The following is a 19,375-nucleotide window of genomic DNA, read 5'->3' on the forward strand; positions in this document are numbered from 1 at the left end:
AAAAAACCAGCAAGAATTAAAGCAAACCCTTTAGAAGACTTCTCCTCCACCCACGACTATTTCTTTTCCACTGACAGTGTAAAGAAGCAAAACCAAAAATTTCCAGTTTACTGGAATTTTTAGTTTCCTACCTCTAGAATAGTGTTTCTTCAGTTCATTTAGGGAGAGAAGTCCCTCTTGTTAATGTTTTCAAGACTTCTCCACAAGAGGAAAGACAGTTTTCTCCCGGTTCCTAATTTGGTCACAAACAGCAGCTGCCTGGGGGGAATTTATCGTGCGGCTTCTCTCATTTTCTACAAGCCTTCCTACAGCTTGTTTATGGGTCACGTTGACTTATGGGGTACTGTTTTAAAAGTGAGCTGGTTAAAGGGAAAAGTTCCTATTATTTATTTCTAAAATCATCTTCATCCCTGGGAACAGAGATTTTCTCCTGGGAGTACGGGATCACTCTTCTCTCTCTGTTCAAACTTCTCATGGGAATTACAGCTGCTTTAACATCTGCTTACTTTAGCATGGAGGCCTTTGTTGGATGCCAATTTGAGCCCTTCATCTCCCCATTGTTTTATACATTATAGGGAAAAAGCCTCTTTTCTCCATGGCTTATAAGAGGATTTCAGCTTTAAAATCAAGGCATCTCCTCGTCGCTCCCATCTGTGACTCAGCTGCCCCTCACTGGCCGTGCTGTTTCCATGTTGTTCTTTTCCACGTGTGTTTTTGTTCTTTTCTCTCACTCGAGGGAGGACCGAGGCACTGAAGGGTGACATGTCGCTGGGGCCTGCAGAGGGTGCCCCGGCCCCGTTCCAGATGCGGAGCTGGGGCTGGGGAGCGGCTCCGATCTGATCAGCCCGGCCAGAGCTCAGAGCAGCAGCAGCAGCAGCGCTCCGGGGTGGCTGGGTGGGAGAGGGGAGCTTCTCCTTCCTTCCCCCTGCCCGAAGGCTGCGGGCGGCTTCTCTGGGGGTGCAATCCCCACGCTGAGCCGGGGCTGCTGCCGGGGCCCGGCGGGCTGGGCCGGGCCGGGCTGGGGTGTACGGAGCAGCCAGGTGCGAGCCAGGCCGGCTCCATCGGCCGCAGCACCCCCTGTCCCTGCCCGGCAGCGCTGCGGGGAAAGGGGCCCGGGGGAAGGGGCCCGGCCCGGCCCCGCGGCAGCGGCTGCCGGCCCGGCCGCAAGGGGAAGGGAAAAGGAAAGGGAAAGGGGTTCCTTTGGTTTTAACGTGTCTTCCACAGAGGCATGTTTATCTTCTTAGTGGCTGAACAGACTGTTAGTTAGACAAAAGGCTTTTCTCTCACTTTCCTAAATTCTTCCCGTGTCAAACTATGACTCACTGCAGTGCTCTGTTGCCCCCAGGCAGTTTAGTCTGTGTGAATCATCATGAAAATGTGACTGAGAAAATATGTGAAATACACTGGAAAAAACACGGTTCACTCTTCTGGTAAAATGTAAAAGTTCAATTAAAGAGTTTGACAGCAGACAAAGACAAGAAAGCAGAGCTCACAGCCGGGTGGGTCTGGGCACTCAGCCAAGAGCACGGAGCACCCCTGCTAGTTTGGGAACACGCTTTATACAGCATTTCTATTGCAGCAGCCCCGTGCATGTTTAAACTTTTCCCCAAACGGGTTTACATGCCCCAAGAACGGTTTAGCACGGCTCCTCCTCGGGTCCTGCTTTTCAGAGCATGCACATTTCTTGGTTGAGGTTTTAGTCCATTTTCTCATCACCTTCAGTTCTTGGGCCTGGGTCCACACTGTCCTCAGGAGATGAGTGCTGATGGCTGGCACATGAGCAGCAGGGTCCTCATCCTATGTTCCTTGGATATTATCTCAACCAAGCGGCATTTTAACACAAGCATATCCATATCAGCTCTGTCTAAGTTTTAGTTAGCAACAGAAATAGAAACCATATCCTTATAGCAAAGCCACTGTAACACCACACACACAGAATCCATTTTAATATTTGCAAACACGCAATACTATAATATATATCTATAACAGTGTTCATTTTTAACACTTTACCTGAAATCGTTGTTTTCCAGTTGATTTTGATGCTGAAACCATTCAGTGTAGCTGCTCTCCATACAAAGACACCTCTAGACATGTTTGCTCTTGCTGCCAGTAGAAGAGAATGTCCAGTAATTTCTGCAGTTTGTCATAGTAGTCTTAGGATTTGTGTGCTTCAGTCGTGTTCATCCAGCCACACTTCATGTACAAAGAGAATTGCCAAAAAACAAAGGTTTCAAGTTTGAACTAAAGTGTTTCTGTATTTCATGTTCTTTTGTGTATCAGAGAAGATTTGGGCTGAAAAGATGAAAATCTGCCTCTGTTAAAAACAAAGAGAAATTCTTCTGAGGTACAATTAGGGTTCCAGAAAAGATGTCTGTGACTCCGGATTGGTTTTGCCCCCTGAGTGTGAATGCAATTTTCAGCACCAGCTGGGCTTTGTTGGAAATGGCACTGGGGACCCACAAGAAAAGTTCCTCCTTTTAGTGGCCGAGACCATGGTGAGGTTTTGAGCATGTGCTTCTCTCAGGTGGGATCTGGTGGCCCTGAGGTGGCCTTGTCTCCCCGGAGATTTCATGCCCTGAGGCAGCAAAGGCTGATGGAAGGCGCTTGATGCTCTCCTGTCCCATGGGGAGGAGCAGCAAACAGCAGAGCTGGAAGCACCTTCTCCATTCCCGGATTCTCCTGCCAGCAGATCCCTTGGCTCTCTCAGGCTCCAGAAGTCACTTTTCATTTTGGATGGATGGCCTGAAGGCCCCCAGGTGCTGCAGGTTAGGGCTGCTTCAGGAATCCTTTTGGCTTGGCAGTGTCCTTCTGCCTAAGAGCTGAATGGGCTGTGCCAACCGCAGAGCGAGAGCGGGCTGATGGCAACAGAGCTAAAGGCTGGAGAGAGAACCCAGAGAACAGACTGGAACCGCCAGAGCGGGTGAGAGACAACCAGAGATTGAAGATGGCCCAAAAGTGGAGCTGAGCTTCCACCAGCTTGAAGATTGTTTAACTAACACTTTGGCAGGGAGTTTGAGCTATATCATTTATTGATGTAATTGTCCTGTTGTAATAGATGAGAATCACAAGCATCTGTGGAGGGGAAGTACACAGGGAACCATCAGAGGCATTGGGGTGGTTCCCTTAAGGACCAACAAGCAGAGTGAAACAAGAACTAGAGGGCAAGACCAGGTTGGCCCCTGTGTTCAGCACCGAGAAGATTCCACAGCCCTGCTGCGGGCAGCAAGCCCGTGGGCACGGTGAGGTGGGGGCAAGAAAGCCACCCCAGAGCTCTGTCATTCCTCAGCTGTCTTTTAATGCAACAGGAACCAGAAGGCAAGACTGAGCTGGCCTCTGTACTCACCACTAAGATCCACCTGCTATGAGCAGCAGCCCCATGGGCACGGTAGATGGGGGTAAAAAGCCAGACCAGACCTCTGTGATCCCATTTTGCTCATTCCAAATAAGTGTGGCTAAAGGAAACCTGAGATTTTTTTCCTTCTGTTTCCACTGTCCTCGGCCTCATCGACAGATGCCAGTATGACTCATAAAAAATTTTTTTTGAGAAGTAAGAGCAGATTATCAGAATTGAAAAGCCAAATTATTCATAGGAAAAGAGGGTTTTTTTGTAGATGAGTAATGGGATAGTTGGCTCTCACACTTAAGAGACAGATATTCCGTGTATGTGAGGAGAAGTTTTGTAGATGTGCAGTGCTGTGACTGTAATGTGTCCCCCCAGAGTCCCCTGTCCCTCCCCTTGCAGCAGCCTCAGCAGTCAGGGCATTTGGGCAGGGCCGGCTCAGTGCCAGCAGGGCCACAGGACAGCACCTGAGCTGCAGTCAAGGTGTCAGGAAGTGATCTCCAGCAGGGCAGGGCACAGGAGGAGCTGACTGACCAAACTTTGGGAGGGGCTGGGGGCATAAAAGGCAGAGCATCCACTTTGTAAATGTGCACAAGGCCGACAGTCCCAGAGACCCCCAGTGCTGTTATTTTTACTTATTCAGTCCCTTGTTGTATTTTTTTGTTAAGGTGTAATAGACCTTTAAAATTTTAAAAGGGAGGGTTGTGAAAAACACCAGTCACATGTTTTAAAATTTTAATAGTAATAAAATAGTTATAAAAATAGAAATATAAATTAGAGCAATGAGAATTTGGACAATCGGAGTTGGGACAATACAGGACAATAAAAAGCAAAGAATTACAGACGTCTGTGTGCGTTTTGCTCTTTCTGCCATGCAAAAGTGCACCTTGCTAACAAAGGATTAACCCTTAAGAGCAATAAGCTGTTGTATACTCAACTATCTCATACATGATGCAAATATTCTTTCCAAAGAAAGGCTGTTTTCTGGTTATTGCCAACTTCCCCCTCTCATCTTGTAAATCAGTGTTTGGCTCCTCCAAGTCTGCTTCATCCCGGTAAGGAGGCAGTAATTCTTCTCTTGCTGTTCTGGTGTCTTGTTGCTGTCGTCTCCGTGTGAAGAATTTCTTGATACTCTTATCCATTCCTAGAGCTAGTTAGTGTCTTACATCGCATAGTTTCTATTCTAATATGATGTTATAGCCTAAAGCTATATTTACCACACTACTTCAAAAGGATTAATACAGTCCTACAAAGGAATTAATACAACACAACTTTCCACCATAACACATACAGTATTCCTTTTAATATCTGCGAAGAACCAATCATATAAGATACATTTTTCAAAAGGGTCCTTACTCACTTCTTCCAAGGACAGTCCAAAAGTCTCCCCTTCAGGCCAGTTTGTGATGATGCCCAAGAGCCCAGGGCCATTTGGATTCCCCAGTCTAGCTTGTTGTATAACGTTATAAATAACAAATATAGGTATTGGCTTTCTCATTTATGTACTAACTTTTGTTTTGCAAGTTATTATTGATCACAAAAATCCTGATATAGTACAATTTGTAATTACTGCTTTTGATATAGCATAATCTGTCAATTTATGTATGCACCCTATAGCTTTTATAAACGGTGGTGTAACAGATGCTATCTTAGAGTGTAGTACAGCAGAGAATGTGAAAGGTTGAAATGATTTCTTAATGTAACTAACTCAGAAAATGGTGTAAAATAATTACATGATTTCCCACATTCGGGGACTATTTTATCTGAAAGACAAGATAACAGAAACAGAAACCACAGCACGGAAAAAAAAAGAAGAATTTATAGGGCCTCGTTATCAGGGAGTGAAAGTACAACACGACAGAATCACAAAAAAAAATAAAGCATATAAATGTAATCAAGAAGATGGCATAAAGACAAGTCAAAAGTTAAAACCAAACAAAAGAATATGTTACTCAAATTAATATTTAAATATGTATAAACTCTTATAAATATGGATGTAGCTCTAAAATGTAACAGTATATAGACAACACAGTCAACGCAGTTTAAGTTAACCGTGGGCAAAGAGCCAAGAAGCCAAACGAGAGATTTTATAACTTAAAAACTTATATAAAATTTTAAATAGTGAACCATGTTTCTCACATATAACAAGGGCAATGCACTCCCTGCAGGCAGCATGGGTGGCAGGATGGATTGCAGAGACGTTTCCTTTGCAGCCCCAGCCCAGCGCTGGCTCTGGGGATGGACAGGCACTGAGGTGACCCTGAGAGGCAGTGCAAGGCACAGGGTGCAGCTGAGGAAGGACAGCCCTGGGCTGGGCTGAGAGGGGAAGCTGGCACTGCCCAGCGTGGAGAAGCTCCTTTCTGCAGCCCCCGTCACAGGGGAGCTTGGGCCTTGCTGCAGACATACGGATGCTCATTTGAGCACATCACGCTCCTGAATTTATTCTCAGCCAGGTACACGCAGTCGGAATTGCCGAGGACAGGAACCCTGCAGGGAGGAGCAGAGGCAGCGCTGGCTGCCAGGGGAACACCTTGTGCCCCTGTCCGGCCAGGCCCTGCCCGGCTCCCCGGCACTCACCGGGAGCTGTAGCTGCTGCCGTCCCCCCAGTGCAGGCGCTGGCCCCGTCTGCGCAGCCCGAGCCAGTAATCGCCGTTCCCGCGGAGGCGGAAGAGCAAATCCTGCCCGGGAGAGAGGAGTGGCAGCTGCCCCGGCCCCTCGGGGGGACACGTGCCCGGGGCTGCCCCCGCACGCCGGGGCTCCTTCCCTGCAAGGCCCCGGCCCGGGGCTGCACCCCCAGCCCTACGAGCCCCGAGCCCGGCCCAGGAGCACCCCCAGGCTGCCCTCAGCCAGCCCGCACCGCCCGCAGCCCCTCACTCACCATGGCCTCCGCATCCTTGGCAATGGCCAGGGAGGCGTTCAGCTCGGAGCAGCGTTCCTGACCCTGCTCCCAGGTGCCGTAATCCCTTGAGAAGTAGTAGCAGACCCCATTGTAGCCAACCCAGTCAAAGGGACAGCCCAGAACCAACTGTGGAGTGGCAGCTGTCACTGGAGCCTGCGGAGCTGCAGGGGCAAGAGGAGAAGGTCTGAGCATTGCCCTCTGCAGGGAGCAGGGAGCCCGCTCTGCCCCGAGGGGCTGGGCCCAGGCTGCTGCCCCTGCCTTACCTGCCAGCACAGCCAAGGCCACCAGCAGAGCCAGCAGCAGCAGCAGCAGCAGCAGGATCAGCAGCGCCGTGCCCACGGGATGGCGCCTGAGCCGTTCACCTGGAGCAGGAAAGAGCTGCTGGCTGCCAGAAGCAGAGCCGGCCCTGCAATCTGCTCAGCCCCTGCCCAGGGAGCACAGCAGGGAGCCCTCAGCCAGTGTGGCCCTCGCTCAGCTGGCAGCCAGAGAGCCCAGAGCCTGGGCACGGCCAGGGACACAGCTCTGGCCACAGCCAGGGACACAGCTGTGGGCACAGGCTGCAGCAGGAGAGCTGCACAGCCTTGGGGACAGCTGGGGCTCTTGCTGCCAGCCACTGATGGGGCCCAGCAGAGCACCAGGCCTCTTCCACACCTCGGGAAACAGCCACACACCTGCCAGCCCTGGCCTTGGGAGGGGACACTGGCCCCTCCCTAGGGGCCCCAGGGGTGGCTCTGCACTCACCCAGGAATCTTCTGAGGTCCCTTCTGTGTTTGCTGCCGGTTGCTGATGTGCCCTGGGGACCCAGGGGCTCCCTCACACTCCCATCCCTGCTGCAGAATTCATTCTCCACATCTTCACTCACTGCACGCTCACAAGGGGCATCCCCCTGCTTGTGCCGAGTGGCTTCTTGTGCCCCAGGCAAGAGTGGAACCCCGGCTGCCGGTCCGTCCAGGAGATGCAGGAGCTTCTTCCCAACTCCATGAATGGAACAGAATTCACTCTCCTCCCACTCAGAGCTGGCATTTTTCCGCCTTGAACAAACAGCAGCTTGCTCCCAACATTTCAGGAGTGCTGATAAAGCGTTTCGGAGCTCGGCCTCGGGAGCAGCTTTACAGCGGCGCTGGTGGCACCCTGCAAGGGACACGATGAGCGGTCAGTGCTGCTGCCGGCCCTGCGGGAGCCCGAGGCTCGGCAGGGCGGTGGCAGCTCCGGCTGCGCTGTCCCCGCTGCCCAGATATTGCTCATAGAAACAGTAGTGCAATTAATATAATATCTGTGTATCACTTATGGGAGTAATGGTGTGATGAATGTACAGTCTTGTAGACCTGAGCAAAACATCAGGTGTGAAAACCACTTTTGTGTCCTGAATAACAGTGTAAAGCCATCCATCCACTGACTGACCAACCTGTCCAAGAGATACAACAGCAGTGACAGAAACCAGAGTGTTCCAGGGCACCAGGGAACAATCAGAGAATACCATGTTATAATTAAGGACCACATAGTAAAATCTTACCAGAAGTTGTGGAACAGCAGGATGTAAGCACCAGAAGAAATAAAATATATTGATGTAACATCCAGATGTCATGCTGTTAAGAGTGTGAAGAAGTCAGAAAAAGGAGTTTCTAAAATACCAGAAAGTTCGAAAGAATGTTTGAATAATGCATAAAACACGCGAATATACACGAACCTCAGGGATGTAACAGTATAACTATAACACTGTCCATATACCCAGGTGTGTTCTTTGGCTGTTTGCCTGGAGCACCCAGCGCTGGAAATATTATCCCTTTTTTATCCTATTACTATTACAACCATTATTATTAGTATTAAACTTTCAAAAACACTAAGCAGTAAATTCTGTTTTCCTCACCAGTGAACGGGGAAACGCGGCGCAAGGAACTCGCCAGAACGCCCCCGCCCCTCACCGCGGCCCCTCCGCCCGCAGCGAGCCCCGAGCTGGGGCAGCGCCGACCGCGGGTCCCACCTGGGCTGGAGCCGCCTCCGAGCTCCGCCGCCGCCTCGCCGGGCTCCGGGTGCCGCCGCCAGACGGGCATGACACCAACGCGCCGCTCGCCGCCGCCGCCGCCGCTGTCCCCGCGGGAGCAACGTGGCGCAGTCGCTGCCACTCTGAGGGGAATCCCTCAAACACAGCGGACGGGAGCGGAGGTTGGTGCTGCGCTGCTTTCCTGACCAATCAGCGGGTGACAGCGCGGCCGCTCCCGGCTCGCAAGCGCGGCTCGCATGGGGGGCTCGGGGCCATGCGCGGCCATCTTCCGCAACCCCCGGCCCATCCCGAGCCCCGGGCCGCTCGCAGCTCGGCTTTCCCCCGCTCGCAGCCGCCCCTCGCTGCCGCCGGCGCTCTCCCCCGCTCCCGGGGCTCGGCTTTCCCCGCTCGCAGCCGCCCCTCGCTGCCGCCGGCGCTCTCCCCCGCTCCCGGGGCTCGGCTTTCCCCGCTCGCAGCCGCCCCTCGCTGCCGCCGGCGCTCTCCCCCGCTCCCGGGGCTCGGCTGTGCCCGGCGCGGCGGCTCCGGCTGCCCCCGGGCCACCTCCCTGCCCCCCGGGGCATCTGCCCGAAGGGCTCTGCCTGCCCCTGCTCACTGAAACCGCACGCTTCCTGTGTTAGAATGCCGTAAAAACGCGTGGAAATGCTTTTATAAAGTTAATATTGAGTTTTTCGGGAATTCTCTGAGAATTGTTACGGAAGAGATTCAAAGCGGTAAATGCGGTGTATTATTGTTATGTGCAGCACAACACAAACTAATTTCTTTAACAGAAATGCTGATAACGTTTCCCATTTGCTATTGCACTAAATACAATCTCGAGAAGCTCCCGGACTGTTGGACAGTTTGCCAAATTCTGCACTGTTGTTTCTTTCGGTACAATTGCACTTTAAAAGGTCTTAGTAAAGTGATGGTTCCAGATATGTGCAGCTACCAGGAGTTTTTCTCAATATTAAATTACACAGGGTCAAGGTATTTGTCACACTTTTCTAATCCCTCCAGTAAATCCCTCCCTGCTGTTATTTCAACCACGGTTTGTTCACAGTTCCAGTGCCTTTTGGTATTAATAGCAGCAGATTAAGTGACATTTTGTAGTACCCAGAACTTTGAAGGATATTGATTGTTAGTTTGGTTCTGTTTTATTTGAAAAAGATTTTAGTGTCGGTAATATTAGGCAAAGCGAGATCTGAGAAATGCTAAACTATGTTTTATTACTTGATTGAGTTAATTTTGTTACAAGTCATTTATGTCAAGATGGATTTCTGTCAGGTTTGAGTGTTCCTGAGTTTGAACAATGTCAAGTTTCAGTCTTTTTCATTTTAAGCCATTTCATGTTCTAGTCCAGTTTTATTAGTCACCTTTTACTCAGTATTAAAGATGTAACTTTAAGTTCTTTAAGCGTACCTCTAATTCTGCTGAGGTGAAAATTAATTGCAGTGTAATTCAATGTAAGTCCTGAGTTAATTTTGTTTAAATATGTCTGTCTACATTGCAAGGTGTAGTTATTTTCTTGTAGGGATAAGACAGGTCCAACTGAAGCAGCAGCGATGAAGCACTGATAAACACCTGCTGTTGGACAGAAGCAGACACAGTTTGCTGAGCCCTCGATCCTCTCCCAGCTCCCACAGGTGTCAGAGCTGCACTGCCCAACAGGATCAGTCACTGGGATCTCTTCTGTTTTCTCTCCCACAGCTAACACAGGACAGTGGCTGCTTGTTCTGCAGGATGCTGTTACCCACTGGAGCTGTTCAGAGTTTCACTGCTGTGGACACATGAATGCTGCAAGAATATTGTCCCAAATTCCTGAGGCGGTTCCTGCTGATCCATTGCTCCCATCACGGGGATTCACTGATTTTTAGAACAGGCATTGTTCATAAGGTGTCATTGCCTTGTTTATAACTGGCTTTTCACAATCTTTGGCATGTCTTTGTGTGACTGTCTACAAGACACGTGTCCCTGTGGGCTCTGTCTGGTTTGCTCTCCAGCTGCAGGTGCATCTCTTTGAACAGGCTGTCTGCAGCCCTTCCCTGCACTGCCTGCTCAGCCTGGAGTCCCTTCTCTTGTTCCAGCAGGGCTGCTGGGCCTTGGCCCAGGGCTGGCTCATGGTTTCCTGTGGTTTCAGAGCTCCAGGATGAGATCCCTGGGCTCTGTCCAAAGCCTCTCCTGAGCTGAGGCTCCTGTGCTCTTTGCCGCCCCTTTTGTGGCACATCCTTGTGGGACAGGGCTGTGAGCTGCTGAGGGCAAGGCTGCTTCTGCTCTGTGCCAATCAGACACAGCCCAGGAATTCCCACAGGAGCACTCCAGCAGTTTGCTGTGCTTGGGGCATCTCAAAGCTGCTGTTCCTGACAGACTTGCTTTTAGGGTGTGTGAGGGAGACCCTCCCAGTGAGGGTCTGGGCTCTGGCCGGGCCCTGGCTGGACCTGGTTGGAAAATGGCCAACAAACCCAGATGTTTTCTGCCTCAAAACTCTCTTCAAGCCTCTTTGGCTTGGCAATTTGACCCTCTGACAATAGGACGGCTGGATCTGTTTTTAAAGTGAGCATGGACACCTTTGAGCTGGTTGTGTGATGAGGGCACTGCACTCCCTGCAGACAGCATGGGTGGCAGGATGGATTGCAGAGACGTTTCCTTTGCAGCCCCAGCCCAGCGCTGGCTCTGGGGATGGACAGGCACTGAGGTGACCCTGAGAGGCAGTGCAAGGCACAGGGTGCAGCTGAGGAAGGACAGCCCTGGGCTGGGCTGAGAGGGGAAGCTGGCACTGCCCAGCGTGGAGAAGTCCTTTCTGCAGCCCCCGTCACAGGGGAGCTGGGGCCTTGCTGCAGAGATACGGCTGCTCATTTGAGCAGTTCCCACTCCTGAATCTCTCGTCAGCCAGGTACACGCACTCGGCATCGCCCAAGACAGGAACCCTGCAGGGAGGAGCAGAGGCAGCGCTGGCTGCCAGGGGAACACCTTGTGCCCCTGTCCGGCCAGGCCCTGCCCGGCTCCCCGGCACTCACCGGGAGCTGTAGCTGCTGCCGTCCCCCCAGTGCAGGCGCTGGCCCCGTCTGCGCAGCCCGAGCCAGTAATCGCCGTTCCCGCGGAGGCGGAAGAGCAAATCCTGCCCGGGAGAGAGGAGTGGCAGCTGCCCCGGCCCCTCGGGGGGACACGTGCCCGGGGCTGCCCCCGCACGCCGGGGCTCCTTCCCTGCAAGGCCCCGGCCCGGGGCTGCACCCCCAGCCCTACGAGCCCCGAGCCCGGCCCAGGAGCACCCCCAGGCTGCCCTCAGCCAGCCCGCACCGCCCGCAGCCCCTCACTCACCATGGCCTCCTCATCCTTGGCAATGGCCAGGGAGGCGTTCAGCTCGGAGCAGCATTCCTGACCCTGCTCCCAGGTGCCGTAATCCCTTGAGAAGCCGTAGCAGACCCCGTTGAAGCCAACCCAGCCAGGGGGACAGCCCAGAACACACTGTGGAGTGGCAGCTGTCACTGGAGCCTGCGGAGCTGCAGGGGCAAGAGGAGAAGGTCTGAGCATTGCCCTAAGCAGGGAGCAGGGAGCCCGCTCTGCCCCGAGGGGCTGGGCCCAGGCTGCTGCCCCTGCCTTACCTGCCAGCACAGCCAAGGCCACCAGCAGAGCCAGCAGCAGCAGCAGCAGCAGCAGGATCAGCAGCGCCGTGCCCACGGGATGGCGCCTGAGCCGTTCACCTGGAGCAGGAAAGAGCTGCTGGCTGCCAGAAGCAGAGCCGGCCCTGCAATCTGCTCAGCCCCTGCCCAGGGAGCACAGCAGGGAGCCCTCAGCCAGTGTGGCCCTCGCTCAGCTGGCAGCCAGAGAGCCCAGAGCCTGGGCACGGCCAGGGACACAGCTCTGGCCACAGCCAGGGACACAGCTGTGGGCACAGGCTGCAGCAGGAGAGCTGCACAGCCTTGGGGGCAGCTGGGGCTCTTGCTGCCAGCCACTGATGGGGCCCAGCAGAGCACCAGGCCTCTTCCACACCTCGGGAAACAGCCACACACCTGCCAGCCCTGGCCTTGGGAGGGGACACTGGCCCCTCCCTAGAGGCCACAGGGGTGGCCCTGCACTCACCCAGGAATCTGCTGAGCTTCCTTTTGTGTTTGTTGCCGGTTGCTGATGTGCCGTGGGCAGCCAGGGGCTCCCTCACACTCCCATCCCTGGTGCAGAATCCACTCTCCACATCTTCACTAACTGCACGCTCACAAGAGGCATCCCCCTGCTTGTGCCGAGTGGCTTCTTGTGCCTCAGGCAAGTGCGGAACCCCGGCTGCTGGTCCTCCTGGAGATGCAGGAGCTTCTTCCCAACTCCATGAATGGAACAAAATTCACTCTCCTGCAGAACACAGCCGGCATCTTTTGGACTGGAACAAACAGCACCTCGGTCTGGAGACATCAGGAGCGCCAGCAAAGCCTTTGGGAGCTCGGCCTCGGGAGCAGCTTTACAGCGGCGCTGGTGGCACCCTGCAAGGGACACGGTGAGCGGTCAGTGCTGGTGCCGGCCCTGCGGGAGCCCGAGGCTCGGCAGGGCGGTGGCAGCTCCGGCTGCGCTGTCCCCGCTGCCCAGAGTTGCGGCAGCAGCAGCGGCGGAGCCAAGCGCAGCCTCCGGGAGCTCGGCGGTGCCCGCAGCCCCGGCCCCTGGGGCTCTGCAGCCGCTGCAGCCCCCAGCTCCGTGCCGGGACAGGCGCTGACAGCGCCTGCGAGCTGCCGCCTGCTGCTGGCCCAGGGCAGCTGCGGCTCGGAGTCCGCCTGCCCAGGGCCGAGAAGCAGCAGCCCCGGGCTGCTGACCATCGTGCCCCGCATTCCCTGCCCCGCCGCCTTGCAGCGCGGCCACCCCGGGCGCCGGCACGGCCGCTGGGGCTCCCTGCCTGCGAACGCGGGGCGCCTCCTGGCACAGAGGGCAGAGAAGCCTCGGCCCCGGAGCCCGCAGGATGCGGCGCTTGCCGCCCGTGAAGTGCTCTCGGTTCCGCTTAAAGCGTACGTGTTCGTATCCTGAGCCGAGCAGGGCCACCTCCCGCCCTAGCAGAGGTTCTGCGCCCGCAGCGAGCCCCGAGCTGGGGCAGCAGCGACCGCGGGTCCCTCCTGTGCTGGTGACGCCTCCGAGCTCCGCCGCCGACCCGAATGTGACGAACGCGCCGCCGCTCCGCTCCGGGCTGAGCCGGCGGGCTCCGGCCCTGCTGCCGCAGTTCGCTCCCGCAGTCGGTGCGGGCGGGTTTGGCCCTTTTGATAAATGAGAGTGCGCGAAGCAGCAGGGGCGCTGCAGCGCGGGGGGCGAGGCAGCGAGCTGGGGTTGGAGCCTCTGTGCTCGGGGAATGCTGGCAGGGCGTGCGAGCAGGCGGGGAGGAACCTGCTGGAGACCCAAGGACTTTCCGGGGGTGTTTGCAGGGCACAGGAGTCACAGCTGGTGAGTGAGCCTTCCAAGGGAGGGACTTTGTTGCACCTGTTGACTGTAAATAGAGATGGGCTGGTGGGAGATGTGCTGGATGGGGCCCTCCTGGGACACGGTGATCGTGAAATTACAGTGTTCTTGATATTTGGTGAAATCAGGGGGAACATCAAAAAAGTTTTTACATTAGACTTCCAGAGGGTAGACTTTGGCCTTTTGAGGAAACTTATTGAGAAAGTTCCTTGGGAAGCAGCCCTTAAAAACAAAGGAGTTCAGGAAAGGTGGGCACGCTGCAAAACAGAGACCTTGAGGGCACAGGAACAGACTGTCCCTGTGTGCCCAGAGATGAGTTGACAAGGCAAACGTCCAGCCTGGATGGGCAATGAGGGTTTGAAGGAACTCAGGAATAAAAGGAGGATGTATCAGCTTTGGAAGGAGGGTCAGGTCTCTCAGGAAGTATTTAAGGGGTTGCTATGGTATGTAGGAAAAAAATTAGAGAGGCCAAAGCTCAGTTTGAACTTAAATTGGCAACTTCTGTAAAGGACAATCAAAAATACCTTGTTACAAATATATCAATGGTAAAAGGAAGAGTAAGATCAACCTTTGTTCCACATTGGATGTAGGAGGGATCTCAGTAACTGCAGATGAGGAGAAGGCAGAGGTGCTCAAGGCCTTCTTTGCCTCAGCCTTCAGGTGGAAACAGGGCTTGTCCTCAGGCCAAGTGTCCTCCTGGGCTGGGGGATGGTGTCAGGGAGCAGAATGGGCCCCCTGTGATCCAGGAGGAGGCAGTCAGAGAACTGCTGAGCTGCTTGGATGTTCATAAACCTGTGGGCCCAGGTGGGATCCAGCCCAGGGGGATGAGGGAGCTGGCAGATGAGCTTGGGAAGCCGCTCTCCATCATTTACCAACAGCCCTGGCTCACTGGGGAGCTTCCAGGTGGCTGGAAGCTGGCCAGTGGGACACCCATGCACAGCAAGGCTGGGAAGGAGCATCCTGGTAATTATAGTAAGCCTGAATCTTGTGCTTTGTGTTTATTCCATTAAGTTACTGCTATACGGTTCATTCATTCTGTTATCCCCCCACATTTTCCCCAAGCTGGGTTTTCCCAAAGCTCTACCCTCCCTTAAAGCTGTCCCTCGAGCTACTCCCCTCCCTTTGTTCTAGTCCCTTCCCTGCCTGCCAAGGCAACCCTGCCCCTCTTTCCTGAACGTTCCCTGCCCCTCACCCCCGGGCCAATCCCCCATTGAAACACCCCCTTGGCTCTCCCCTAATCCACCATGCCCCACTGGCCCATGTGATGTGATCCCCTCACTCCTCCCCTGAGCATTCCCTGCTTTTGAGCTGTTTGTCTCCAGCCCTGGCCTGTACCTGAACAAAACCCCTGCAATCGAGGGCCAGGGGCTCCTTCTGTCCTGCTCCCTCCACCTGGAATACCCTTTCCCCGTGGAAGCTCAAGACAAAGAGCCTCCTGCTTCCTCCTTCGCCCGCTCCCTGCCGTGGCTGTAGCAGCGTGCACTGCAGAGCTGGCAGCTCTTTGGGTGCAGCTCTGGGCAAACCCCAGTGCCCAGCTGTTCCCCACCCCTGCTGTGGCTGCAGGAGCGCACAGAGCCAGCCCGGGTTCCGGAAGCTCCGCAGGCAGAGAGCACGATCCCACCAGGAAAAATCCCCATTTGAACTGCAACAAGTTTCATCAAACACATCTTGTTTCCTTAACAACAATAATACCCCGTTTCTCTTCAAGCAGAGAAGTGCCTCTGGGGAACCAGCATAACTGAACTGCTTCAGAGCATCCCGGGATTAACAAGCATTATTTCAGGGGCCACAGGCGACCTCTGCTGGTTCCTGATGCTAAGAAAAGCCCTGAGTGCAATGTTCTCAACTCCCTCACTCTGTCTGCTCCCTCAAACAGAAGGGAAATACGAGCCTGACACTCCAGGTACACACTTGCAATCGATTCTGGTGCTGTGTTCCAGCCCTTTGAAGAATCTCAGAGTAGGGGAAAAATAACCAAATGAATGATCTCCATTTCAATCCACTGCCATTAGCAGCCATCCATATCCAGGTGAAGGTGTCTGCTCATTATTTCACCTGTACCAGACAAAGCCTGTGTCCTTACAGAGACAGACACACTCCAGCCCTGAGCATTCCCTGCTCTGAGGGCAGCAAATCCTCTGCCCTAAACACTCCACAATATGGTAACAAACACAAATCCAAGTGGTTCTAGCAGAGCTTGAAAGTTCGGGTGGATACAGGAGTGCTCCTGAAGGGAGCAACAGCAAGGGACAGGCAGCACTCTGGGTTTTCAGAGGCAGTCAGACACCTTGGCTGGAGGTGCAAGAGAAAACTCCAGCTGCTACATGAAAGCCCACTGTGGCCCCCTTGCCAAGTGTACACAAGTTTTACTCACCCTGTTTTCACTGTTCTCAGGATTCAGCCACTTGGGGAGAAAATCAGCTGCTTCTATCAAGAGAAACTCTCCAGCGTTGTCATCAATGCTGGCCAAGGAGAAATTGGTTTCTTAGCAGGAAAAGCCTTGCAGAGCACAACAGCACACTTCTGAATCCGTGTCTGGTGGAGTTTTTTTAATGTTCATAAACCATCTGTGGATGCCACAGGACAGAGAGAGAGAAACAGTGAGCGTTTCTCACAGCGGCTTGTGGGAATTTTTAGTGAGTTGTAAGAACATAATAACTTGTTAAGTATAAATAATTTGCAGGTGGTATTTTTCTACTTCTTATTTTTCTCCTTCTCAAGGACAGTGCGTGAGGAAGATGTTTTTGTTAGTTAGCCAACCAGTAGAATCTATTGTAACACTCTCTAAAACCACGCGGTTCTCTCGAATAAAGCCTTCTTGTTCTATTCTACAAGATTGCCTCCTGTCTGTTCCTGTGTTACTCTCGGCGCAAGAGCGACACCCACAGAAAGTCTACGGTTAGATGGGAACTTAAAGATCAACACCTGGTTCCAACCCCCTGCCACAGCCAGGCAAACCTTCCACTAGTCCAGGCTGCTCCAAGCCCCATCCAACCTGCCCTTGGACACTTCCCAGGTGTACGGCATGGGGAAACACCTCCAAGGACGGGCAATGTTAAGACAGGACCTTCAGAGCCCAGGCACTGCCCCTCGGCAGCCCTCCCAGCAAAGCAGCTCAGCAGGACCCGCCTCACCTGGCTGCCAGCCCCGGGAACTCCCTGCTGATCTCCCGGAGCAGATACACGATGAACCACTCATCCTCCACGTTATCCCCGAACACCGTGGTGCCGCCCAAGTGCGCCGGGGTGTCGCCTGGACGGGGCAGAGAGAGGAGAGGCGGCTCAGCAGCGCCATGCACAGGAACAGATTGTCCGCACGGGCTGCGGAGTCTCCCTCCCTGCGGATATCCCAGACCCTGCTGCTGCCACAATCCTGTGTGCTGTGCTCGGGGATGGCCCCGCTGCAGCAGGGAGGGGGCACCAGATGCCTCCCTGGCTGAACCCGTGCTGTGACACCGAGAGTCTGCGGAGCCGCCGGGTGCCCCTCACACGCCCCGGCTCCCCTCACACGCCCCGGCTCCCCTCACACGCTCCCGGTTCGAGCGCGACGGATCCCCCCCATACGTCCCTGGTTCCAGGCCGCCGGATCCCCCCACACGCCCTCGGTTTTCTCTCACGGGCTTCCGGTTCCAGCCCGCAGCGTCCCCCTCACACGCCGTCGGTTCCCGGCCGCCGGGTCCCCTCACACGCTCCCGGTTCCCGGCCGCCGGGTCCCCTCACCGTGCCCCGCTCCGGGCGCTCCTCCCGCCGCGCCTCCCGGCCCGTTCCCGGCTCCCCGCGGCGCGGCACGGAGCGCAGGCGGAGCGGCTGCCGCTGCCACACGCAGGCGGCCAGGAGCGGGGCGGAGCGGCCCAGGGCCAGCTCAGCGCAGCGCCGCAGCAGCGCCTCGCCGCCCGGGCCCGCCGCCGCCGACAGGCGGGAGCGCAGCGCGTCCTCGGGCAGCGCCGGCCGCCGCAGCGCCTCCATCGCGCCGGGGCCGCGCTCCGCCCCGGGGAGGAGCGGCGCGATGGCGGCGGCGGCGCCGCGCTCTGTGCCGGGAGCGCTGCGTGTGCACGGGCAGCGACCACAGGCCGGTGCCGGCGGCGGTAGAATTCAGTGCCAGCCTTTGAGAAAGCACTTCAACACCTTTTTAAGGACTTCTAAAACACGGTGCGTGAGGTTTCAATAATCAGGGGCACTCAGACACCTTCCGGCAGATGCCGGGCTGTTCGCCTCGCCCCAGCTCGGGGAGCCAGAGATGGGCAGTGAGGTCGCCCGGGGGCAAGCGGAGCCGCCGTGCCGCGCCGGCAAAGCCGAGCCCCCGGGTGCGGGGAAAGCGCAGGCGGCAGCGAGGGACGGCGCCGTGCGGGGAAAACCGGGCTGCGACCAAAGCACAAGGCTCGGGATGAGCCGGGGCTGCCCCGCGTGTGCAGTTCTGACACCAAGAGTGGGTTTCCATTGCGCTCAGCCGAGCGAAAGGGGCTTGGGCTCACATCCCGCAGTCCGGGCTGGCAGCGACGCGAGGCGCCAGAACGGTGAAGGAACCGATCTCGGAGAAGATAGCGGGGAGAGCCGGGGAGAGGGGACCACGGCGGAACCGGGGACCAAAACTGCGGAGCCACCGAGCCGCGATCGGCTGCGCTCGCGCCCGCTGAATGATCGATTCGGCCGGAAGCCGAGACACGCCAGGAGGGTTCAAACCTCGGGCGGCAGCGGCGGCGCCACGTGTATCTGCCCGCGACCGGAGCGGCCGTGGCGGGCGGCGTGTTCGTGTCATTGCGGAGCGGCGGCGGCACCCGGAGCCCGGCGAGGCGGCGGCGGAGCTCGGAGGCGGCTCCAGCCCAGGTGGGACCCGCGGTCGGTGCTGCCCCAGCTCGGGGCTCGCTGCGGGCGGAGGGGCCGCGGTGAGGGGCGGGGGGGCTCTGGCGAGTTCCTTGTGCCGGTGCCCCCGTGTCCCCCCTGCGCTGAGGCCGCCGAGGCAGCGGCTGCCCGCGGTATCCCCCGTGCCCGGATGGCCGGGGCCGAGCCGGTGCCGCGGCAGCGATGGCTCCCGCCGGCTGCTCTCGCTGGGACGGAGGCGGCTGCTCCGTGCCCGGGACACTTCCCGGCCGTGCGGCAGCGGGCTCGGGGCCGCTGCTCGGGCGGGCGGGAGGTGTCCGTGCCCGGCTCGGGGCTGGCACGGCACGAACCTGAACGCGCCTCGGAGCCCAAAGCGCTGCAGGCGCCGAGCGCGGGCAGCAAGCGCCGCATCCTGCGGGCTCCGGGGCCGAGGCTTCTCTGCCCTCTGTGCCAGGAGGCGCCCCGCGTTCGCAGGCAGGGAGCCCCAGCGGCCGTGCCGGCGCCCGGGGTGGCCGCGCTGCAAGGCGGCGGGGCAGGGAATGCGGGGCACGATGGTCAGCAGCCCGGGGCTGCTGCTTCTCGGCCCTGGGCAGGCGGACTCCGAGCCGCAGCTGCCCTGGGCCAGCAGCAGGCGGCAGCTCGCAGGCGCTGTCAGCGCCTGTCCCGGCACGGAGCTGGGGGCTGCAGCGGCTGCAGAGCCCCAGGGGCCGGGGCTGCGGGCACCGCCGAGCTCCCGGAGGCTGCGCTTGGCTCCGCCGCTGCTGCTGCCGCAACTCTGGGCAGCGGGGACAGCGCAGCCGGAGCTGCCACCGCCCTGCCGAGCCTCGGGCTCCCGCAGGGCCGGCACCAGCACTGACCGCTCATCGTGTCCCTTGCAGGGTGCCACCAGCGCCGTTGTAAAGCTGCTCCCGAGGCCG

The 19,375-nt window shown here is 56.5% G+C and overlaps 2 protein-coding genes across 3 annotated transcripts in view; one reads left to right on the forward strand and one right to left on the reverse strand.

Annotated features, from left to right (window-relative positions):
• The window catches only part of LOC119702545 (protein ecdysoneless homolog), a 118,026-nt gene extending 100,420 nt beyond the window's left edge, over positions 1–17,606 (reverse strand). Inside the window, exons 1-4 of the mRNA XM_038140809.1 lie at positions 17,558–17,606; positions 17,361–17,501; positions 16,776–16,893; positions 16,016–16,103 (exon numbers count right to left, since the gene is read on the reverse strand). Of these exons, the coding sequence (XP_037996737.1) occupies positions 16,016–16,103; positions 16,776–16,893; positions 17,361–17,501; positions 17,558–17,606 (396 nt within the window). The remainder of the gene's footprint in view (positions 1–16,015; positions 16,104–16,775; positions 16,894–17,360; positions 17,502–17,557) is intronic.
• The window catches only part of LOC119702804 (C-type lectin domain family 2 member D-like), a 603,052-nt gene continuing 601,176 nt past the window's right edge, over positions 17,500–19,375 (forward strand). For both annotated transcript variants that reach the window (XM_038141430.1, XM_038141429.1), the window contains exon 1: positions 17,500–18,464. In XM_038141430.1, the coding sequence (XP_037997358.1) occupies positions 18,275–18,464 (190 nt within the window). In that variant the 5' untranslated portion in view covers positions 17,500–18,274. The remainder of the gene's footprint in view (positions 18,465–19,375) is intronic.

The sequence above is a fragment of the Motacilla alba genome, chromosome 6 (assembly GCF_015832195.1).
Source record: "Motacilla alba alba isolate MOTALB_02 chromosome 6, Motacilla_alba_V1.0_pri, whole genome shotgun sequence".
Taxonomy (NCBI): Eukaryota; Metazoa; Chordata; class Aves; order Passeriformes; family Motacillidae; genus Motacilla; species Motacilla alba.